Source organism: Ictidomys tridecemlineatus, chromosome 4, assembly GCF_052094955.1.
Source record: "Ictidomys tridecemlineatus isolate mIctTri1 chromosome 4, mIctTri1.hap1, whole genome shotgun sequence".
Classification (NCBI taxonomy): Eukaryota; Metazoa; Chordata; class Mammalia; order Rodentia; family Sciuridae; genus Ictidomys; species Ictidomys tridecemlineatus.
In genome coordinates this window covers 60,456,004-60,464,388 of record NC_135480.1, presented here as the reverse complement: position 1 = coordinate 60,464,388, position 8,385 = coordinate 60,456,004, and the positions used below count along the sequence as shown (strand labels likewise).

General features: G+C 47.8%; 1 protein-coding gene across 2 annotated transcripts; it reads right to left on the bottom strand.

Annotated features, from left to right (window-relative positions):
- Nucleotides 1-505: 505 nt before the first annotated feature.
- Art5 (ADP-ribosyltransferase 5) lies at nucleotides 506-7,712 on the bottom strand. Of its 2 annotated transcripts, XM_078046608.1 has the most exons (5): nucleotides 3,718-7,712; nucleotides 3,274-3,471; nucleotides 1,632-2,361; nucleotides 949-981; nucleotides 506-866 (listed from the first exon to the last, which is right to left on the bottom strand). In XM_078046608.1, the coding sequence occupies exons 2-5, from the start codon at nucleotides 3,334-3,336 to the stop codon at nucleotides 721-723; spliced, it is 972 nt and encodes a 323-aa protein (XP_077902734.1). In that variant the 5' UTR covers nucleotides 3,337-3,471; nucleotides 3,718-7,712; the 3' UTR covers nucleotides 506-720. The 2 variants fall into 2 exon arrangements, with proteins under 2 accessions (XP_077902734.1, XP_077902733.1); XM_078046607.1 differs by having other exon boundaries at nucleotides 506-981.
- Nucleotides 7,713-8,385: the final 673 nt, after the last annotated feature.

The window sequence follows — 8,385 nt, the reverse complement described above, 5'->3', positions numbered from 1 at the left end:
TGCCCACGGAGTACATGAGAATTCCTGTGTCTTGATGCTTTAAGATCCTTCCTCCACTTCCTTCTGAACCCTGGGTGAGCAGGGTAGAAAGAAATGGCTTGCTCTGGACTTCCAGATATTTTTGGGCTTAGAATTCTACTTTGGGATTCCTCAGATCTTTGGTGGAAAAGAGCTCTGGACTAGGAGGCAGGAGGCCTGGGAAGCAAGAGGTTTGGCTGCAATACTACCTATCTGACCTTGAACAAGTTAAGTCCCTCTTGGCCTTGTATTCCTCATCAGACAAATAGCGCTGAGAAATCCATCTGTCCCTTTTCCTGCCTTCCTGGGTGCTGTGAGGACCCTCTGGCTGTTAAAGCTTCTGAGTTTGCAAGATCAAGTGTATGATGGGGGTCTGACAGGAGACCATGTCTCAGAGTGACCAGAAAGTTACTCTTTTTTATTTCCTCAGTCCCTGAGCCTGGCAAGGGCAGATGGTCCAGTCTCATGGAATAAACCAATCATATAATTCCATGTCTCCATACTGCGACACCATTTAATTGAGGCGCCATCAGTATTTCCCTTGCTTGTCCAAGGAAGTCCCCACCAGATAGTGTGCTTCCCTCAACCCTGCAATGGCCTAAGGTCTCCCCACACCCTTTTGGAAGATGGCTGCTGGAGGTGGATCCAGAACCATGGTCTTGCTTCTCAAGGCTATTTGAAGCTCCCTTCTTCATATGAAGGTCACCAGTTCCCAGGATTCCTAAGTGGCAGGTGTTGGACTTTCAGGACCCAGCTCTTGAGAACTGGAACCTCCCAGGAGCCAAGAGTGGGATTTTCTAGGAAAGTAGAAAAGTTCCCCTTGGAAGGAGACTCTGGCTGCTCTACTTCTGGAAAAAGAAAAGAAAGTGAGGGGGCCAGCAGTCCCAGGAGGAGTTGAAGCAGCTGAGAGGTGGCAGGAGGGCGACTTACCTGGTCCAGGCACACATCGCCGCCTCTTCTCCCCTGCAACAGACAGCAGGTGAGACAGACTCACAACCCAAATGTCCTTCCAACCAGGCCTTGCCAAGGCCATTTCCCCACTGAATCCATCTTTTCCTTCACTTAAAGGCAAACTTCTGATTTTTCTTCCTTCTCCTTCTCCCAGGAAATTCTTCCAGGTTGCCTATCCACCTCTGCTCCCACCACACCCAGTCACTATTCCCTGCCTCAGCACTTGGGAATAGCATATTTGTGTCCTGTCAACCCCATCAAGCCTGGGGCCTCTGAGATCTGAAACAGTACTCCTGTCTGTTTCCTTTGTGTGATAACCTCCCTAACCAAGTTCCTTTGGTCTGTCAGACTATAGAGTAGAACCTTTGTTGATGGGGATTGAACCCTGAACCTCATGAATGCTAGGGCAAATGCTCTACTACACAGTCATATTCCCAACAGCAGATGACATGTAGAATCATCTGAAAATGTTCACAGATCTAGAAAACATGGCCCTGGCAGAATCTGAGTCTCAAAGGACAATAACTCCAGCTGAATTTTAGCCTCCAATTTTCATCAAGTGAAACCAAGTGGGTCTCCTCAAGGCTCTGGGAACTGTGTTAAGGACATACTGGCTTATTTCACCCACCCTGCCAGTCCTGTATCCCCCATGCACAGCTCACCACCCAAAAATGCGCAGTTAAAGTGGCTGCAGGTCCGATTATAGCTCCAGAGAGTCACTAGGTTCCGGGGTCCATCCTGGGAGAACCCAGTGACCAAGAAGACTTCATGGGGGGGGATCAGCACCTCACGTTCTTCAGGGAAGACAGATAGGGCCTGAATACGAGCCCCAAAACAAGTCCTTAGAGAGAAGAAGGTGGCATTACCAAACCTGCGGGCTATTGACTCATCCAGGGAACTGGAGGCAAACTGGCCTAAGCGGACAGAATCTCCCAACCTCTTGGGTTCAAACCGAAGGCTGCTCACGCCTCTAAACACCACCTCCCCAGGTCCTCTACTGCAGCCTCCATGGCTCCGCAGAAGCTGCAGGGCTCTGGTTAGGTAGAAATGCAGGGCTTTGAAGGGGAAGTGTCTCATGTAGTATTCACGGGAGACACCGCCCATCCGCACGGCCTGATTCAGCTCCCAGTACAAAGTATTAGATGAGTTGGTGTAGACCATAATGGCTATTCCATGCTGGGCTTTGAAGCCAAGGGGGAGAGTGAGCCCTTGACGATGATGTTCCCAGGCCTTCTGGGCTGCCTCCCAAGATTCCCGCAGCAGGGTGTGATGAGCCATCTCCTCCTTTAGCAGGAGGGCTGCCTTCTCCTCCATCTCCTCTAAGCAACCCACATAGGCATCATCGAAGGTGTCTGGAGCCAGGCCCAGGGGCAGAATAGGAACAGCATAGGCCTATGGACATAAGGAGTCACACAGGAAAGAGTATTTCAGAACTCTGGACAAAGAGCCTAATGGCAGGAGAGTTCAGAAACACAGTGTAAATAACACACAGCACTTGAGTCAGATAGACATGGGTCCAAACACCACCTAATAGCTGTGAGATCTTGGGGAAGTCTCAACTTTTCTGGGATTCAGGTTCTGTGACTATAAACTGAGCATATTTCCAACCTCACAGGGTTGTTGTGAGGACAGCATAAAGATCACTTCAGCATAACCTAAAAGGGGTCATCTTGTCATTGAAAAGTTTCCTGCATTCAGCAGGAGTTAAGGCTGGATGACCCTTGGCACTTTTCTGGCTCAAAGATTCAGTATGCAGGTGATGAACATGCAGTCCACATGCAATTACCTGATCCTGTCCCCATCTTCCTCAGACTCTTCCCACTCATCTTTCTGGAAGCCCTTGGAGCCCTCAGACACCACACCAAATCATTTTAACTTTCAGATTCCTGAGTCCTCTCCTTTAGAGAGAGGACTTTAGAAGCCTTTATCCCAAATTTGGGGGTGGTGTGAGGAGGTCAAGCCCTGGTCAAGGAGGGGGTATGGGGACAGAAAGGCACAGGTGGAGTTTCCAGAGGCTGAACATGGTGGGATGTGAGAAGTGAGGAAGAGAAAGTTGGGAAGGATGACATGAAGGAGGGAGGATCACATGGGGAGCTATGGGGTGGATGGGGATTCTTGGAAAGAGGATGGAACCTGGGATTCTCTTCAGGGATGAAAGTTCCTGAGAGGAAGAGGACTGAGAGGTGAGGAATCCTAGGGAAAAGTCCCTGGAAGACAATTTTGAGGAGACATCCCTCAAACCACCTCCTCGAGGTCTGCCCCTAACTTCCCCCTTTGTAGCAAGGAATGGTTCCTGAGAGTTACCTGCAGGAAGAGGGTATTGAAGCCCAGGTGGCTGAGGGTGATCAGCAGAGCCGCCAGCATCATGCCGGAGCCAGATGAGGCTCACGGCGTTGGAATCCTGGCTTCGATGGACTCCAGCACTCTTCCTCTCTCGCAGCGTGAGGGGTCCCTTGGGTGGACTAGGGTCCAGGTGGGACGAGGGCGGGGCTAAGGGCGGGCCTAAGGGTAAGGGGGGGGGCCTTGAATTTTACAGTCCCCTGCACACCCCTGAGTGTCTGCTCCCCAGACTACCAGACGCCCCCACACTCAGTATCTCCAGTCTTGTGGCTTTTTTTGGCTAAGCAAGAACTCCCCCACTGAGCCGCATCCCTTGCCCCCCCCTTCTTTTTTTGATATAGCGAAGATGGGGTGATCACAGGACTCCGCCTGAAGGAGTGAGGAAGGGTTGGGGAACCCAGGACCCACCTGGAGGTTGTGGAGGCAGAAAGCGGGAAGGAACCCAGAAGGGGCTAAAGTTCCTGCGGGCGCAGCGCTGTCCCCCAACTGCTAAACAAAGTCTCTGCGGCTAACTATAGCCCCAGCTGTAACCCGACACCTGTCTTCTGCAACTACAGACCCAGCGTGGGCAGGGTGAGGGGCTGAGGACGAAACTGCCTTGCCCAGAGCCTGCAGGTTTTTTCTCCAGGACCCTCTTTGGCCCCGAGCAAGGCCTGGGCTGGGGGAGGAACTTGTGAGATTCGGCCTCCCCATCAAGGGTGCCCTGACCCAGCCAGGCCCGGGCCCCCAGACCAGGAAGAGGGTCCCTGGTTGCTAAGAAGTGACTTGAGCACTCGCTAGTTTGCGTACAATTTGCATATGACCCACGCGTTGGTCACGTGTTCCAGTCTCTCAGACTCAGGTGACCCCGTGTTTGTAAACACTAGCTTTCCCTTCCACCCCCTGTAAGCTTGACTATAAATAACCTGGCTCTGAGTTTTGGATGCCCAAGTAGAGGTAATGAGAGAAGGGGCCAGCTGACTTATCAGTAAATGGCTCAGGGAAGAGCTTTCTGACAGCCTGAACATGGAGGAGGGAGTGGGGGTCCTGAACGTCAAAATTTAAGAGATGTCACCTGATGGGGCTGGATTAGGCCTGGGAAGTTAGATCTACACAAAGGTCTCTATCCTGATCTTGTTTTACTAATTTGTCCCATCCCTGCCCTGCTCCAACCCTTCAGATTGTCCACCAAATAAAGAGTTTCCTTCACCTGAATCCTTTTTACTCCCCAAACCCTTCCTAAAAACCAAAGAAGATGACAAAATGTGCCCAGGCATGGGGCAGGTAGGGAGGGAGATGGAAACAATGGCATCTTCCCAGACAGAATGCCTGATAGGGAAATAGCTTCAAGAAAAGTTCTTTTGCTCCTTTCCAATGAGACTAGCCACCTGAGGGCCCTCCTAGGTTAGAGAATCAGGAGGCAGTCTACCATTTACCATAATTGTGAAAAATAGCAGCTTGCCTACATATCTTACCTGCCCCTCTGCCTGGAGGGACATGAGTGTTTGCAGTTGCAGGGACAGAGGATAGAGTGGGGACAGCTTGGCCTACTGGAACAGCCCCCAAGGACCAGACTTACTGAGATCATTGCATTGTTCTCTCTCCACCCTCTGGGTTTGAGGAACTGCTTCTCCCATCCTAGGACCTAAAATCCCCACAAGTACTCAAGTGATGGACAGGGGTGCTGAGTAGGGTAGAAAGTCCTTCCGGATCACATGGCAAATCAAAGTTGGAGCTGGGACCTAGAACCCAACCTCCTTATGCTGAATCTCTCCTTCCACCTCAGATGAGTCGATATTCACAAGAAAGGAATAAAATGCAAAGAGAAGCCTCCTGAAGCCAGGGTTATTGAAGCCACCCTCTCTTTTTCTTCCTTGGTGAGCAGGGCATAGGACCAAACCCAATGAAGAGGTAGTTTTCCCAGGCAATATCCTCCATGCCTCAGCCGACCTTCCATCTGGCTTTAGGGATTCCTTTTTTCTTGGGCAGAGCACTGGGTCCATCAGACTGGGCAGAGAGACTTGTGTTCCTGAGCCTTGAGGAGACATCCAGAAATAGAAGGGGGAGTGTCATATTTCTGAGCAGCTGTGTGCGGGAGGTACAAGGGGTGGGGAATTGACAGTATAAAGGAGAAATCTGTCCTCCCCTCCCCTGGTGACCATCAAGGGAGACCACCAACAGCTTCCCCACCCTGGAAAAGGCCTAGGTAAGGGACAATCCACACTCCTCCAGGTTGTGAGGCAGGGAAACTTTTTTGAAGTGAGATTTGGGGGATTAATGGAACTTTTAGGAATCATAAGGAAAAGTTTTAGAGAACACTTGATGAAGAGGTTTGGGATACTGAGGAAGGTTTGGGGTCATAGGGAAATTTGGGATTCCTGGGGAGAGGTATATACTCACATTTCCAGAAGGGAATGTTCAAGCTGGAAAAGAAGAAACTGACAAGAGAATTGCTATGAACAGGATGAAAGGAAGGACAGAGGAAGGGCAGCTCCCTTGACTGAAGAGGTTGCCCACTATCTACACTTCCTCACTTCCCCATTATCCCTAATCCCTCTGACCTCTGTCCCATCCCCCCCCCTGAAACTTGTCACCAAGGACAGCCATCTACCTGCTCTTCAGTGTTCTACCTTCTTAGCTGTGCCCCAAAAGCCTCTCAGACTCTCAGTAATCCTTCTGGGGGGGTCTCATCTTCTGGGTTGCCTGGCCTTGGGCTGAGGTCAAGCCTGGTCTCTGTCCACAAGTAAATCATGGGCCAGGAGGGGAGAAAGGCATACATGAGGGCAGCTCTGTATGATTAGGGCAGTGACAAAGGACAGCATAGTATCATGGAGTGGGGAGGGGTGGAGGAGTCAGTGGGCTTCCTGAAGGAGGTAGCTCTGGGCTAAGCCTTGAAGAGTGAATAGCCAGGAGCAGGGTATCCCAGGGTGAGGGGAAACAGCTGGGCCTGTTTGGAACTTGGTTCTGTACTGCAGAAGCCAAGCAGAGGTGGAGGGGAATGGAACTGTACAAAGGGCCTCAAAGGCCACAATACAGGGGCTGAGAATTTAACTCAGTTGGTAGAGTGTTTACCTTGCATGCATGCATAAGGCCCTGGGTTCAATCCTCAGCTCCACCAAAAAAATTTTTTTTAAAGTCTGGGGTAAAGAGATTGGACTTTATCCTGAGGGTGTGAAGGGATGTTTTATTTTCTTTTGCAAGACATGTTCTCATCTATACTGCCATAATTGTCATCTCTGCATTTTTACTCTATTTTGGGGGGGGAGGGGCACGCATAGGGCCTTGTGTATGCAAGGCAAGCACTCTACCAACTTAGCTATATCCCCAGCCCTTTACTCTGCTTTTTTTTTTTTTTTTGAGATATTTCTTCCAGTCAGTTTTTGGACAGAGGGTTTTTAAGCAGACTAGGAAGATGACTAGAGCTTCAGCCACAATGAATGTAAAATAGCATCATAGGAAGATCTGTTCTTCCTTCTTATTCTTTTCTCCCAGTCTCTCTTGTTATCCAGTTGTAACTTATTAATGGTCAGGACCTGAGGTTGAGTTACCATGAAGTTGGAGTATGAGAACTCTTCATTTGCACTGTTCCCTGCTTCATGATAATCTAACAGGGGTGAAAGAGGAGGTGGGGAGGTCTCCAAGGAGGCAGGTGCAGACTTGACTGTGGGGTGAGTGGGGATGAGCAGAGGGAATGAGAATCCAGGAGGGGTCCATACTGTGCCCAGCATTAGTTGGTAACTACACTTTTTGGTTTTGTTTTACAATGCGTGGGTTATAATCCAGGGCCTCCCTCATACCAGGCAAGCACTCTACCACTGAGCTACATCCCCAGCCCTTTTTAAAAAATTTTGAGACACAATCTTGCTGATTGGCCTTGAACTTGTGATTCTCCTGTCTCCTGAGTAGTTAGGATTACAGGGATGTACCACCACACCTGGCTCAATGTCTCTTATCATCATTCAGCTACCTCTTGGACATCTGCCCTTGGAGAATTCGCATTTACAAACTGAAATCACCATGTCCCCTCCAAACCAATCATTCATTCAATGCATTTTTAGTGACACTCTCTTGTGTTCTGGGACTGCAAAGAGCAAAATGGGCCTTTAAAATCTATTCAGTACAAGATAGTGCCCATAGTTAACAACTGGATACTAGGCACTTAAAAATTTGTAAAGAGGTTAGATCTAACATTTAGTGTTCTTACCACACATACACACACACACACACAAAAAAGCAGAACAAAACAAAAGAAATAAATAAAATAAAAGCAAAGGGATACAAAAAAAAAAAACTTTTTGAGGTGATAGATATGTTTAATATTTTGATTGGGGTGATGATATGAGCATAACATTTCCAAACTATATTCCAAATTAATATTCACTTAATTAAAATGAAAAAAAAATAAAAAGAGATCAATAATATCCAGCATTGGCAAAAACATGGAAAAAAGAGCACTTGCCACCTTTTTTAAAAAATATATTTTTTTAGTTATAGATGGACACAAAAACCTTTATTTTATTTGTTTATTTTTTTATGTTCTGGGGATGGAACCCAGTGGCTCATGCGAGGCAAGCACTCTACCACTGAGTCACAACCCTGGCCCTTACCTTCATTTCTGATGGGGACAAAATGGTACCTTTTTGGATGACAGTTTGGCAGTGCCTATCAAAATTAAAGACATTCGTGTTCTTTAAATTATTATTCTACTTCTTGAAATAATTCCTATAAAAATATGCACACAAATAGACAAGAATTTATATATATGAATGTTCACTATAAATGATGCATAATATTTTAAAATTAGGAAAAATACTTAAATATCTATCATATGATTTAACTATACCACGAAATACACCATGCTGTCATTATAATGAACAAGGTAGATATGTATATACTGACATGAAAGAAAATCCATAATATATTGTTTCTTGGCGGCGGTGGGGTGGGAGGTAATAGGATGTGCATACATAAGCATGTTTCCTTTCTGAAAAAATGACAATAAAAACCAGAACAAGGGGCTAGGGTTGTAGCTCAGTGATAGAGCACTCACCTGGCATGACGTGAGGCACTGGGTTTGATCCTCAGCACTACAAAAAA

Coding starts and splice junctions, on each gene's coding strand:
- Art5 (XM_078046607.1), bottom strand. CDS start 3,336: ATGATGCTGGCGGCTCTGCTGATCACCCTCAGCCACCTGGGCTTCAAT. Junction 2,362..3,273: donor TCAATACCCTCTTCCTGCAG/GTAACTCTCAGG, acceptor TTATGTCCATAG/GCCTATGCTGTTCCTATTCT. Junction 982..1,631: donor TAACTGCGCATTTTTGGGTG/GTGAGCTGTGCA, acceptor TGTCTGTTGCAG/GGGAGAAGAGGCGGCGATGT.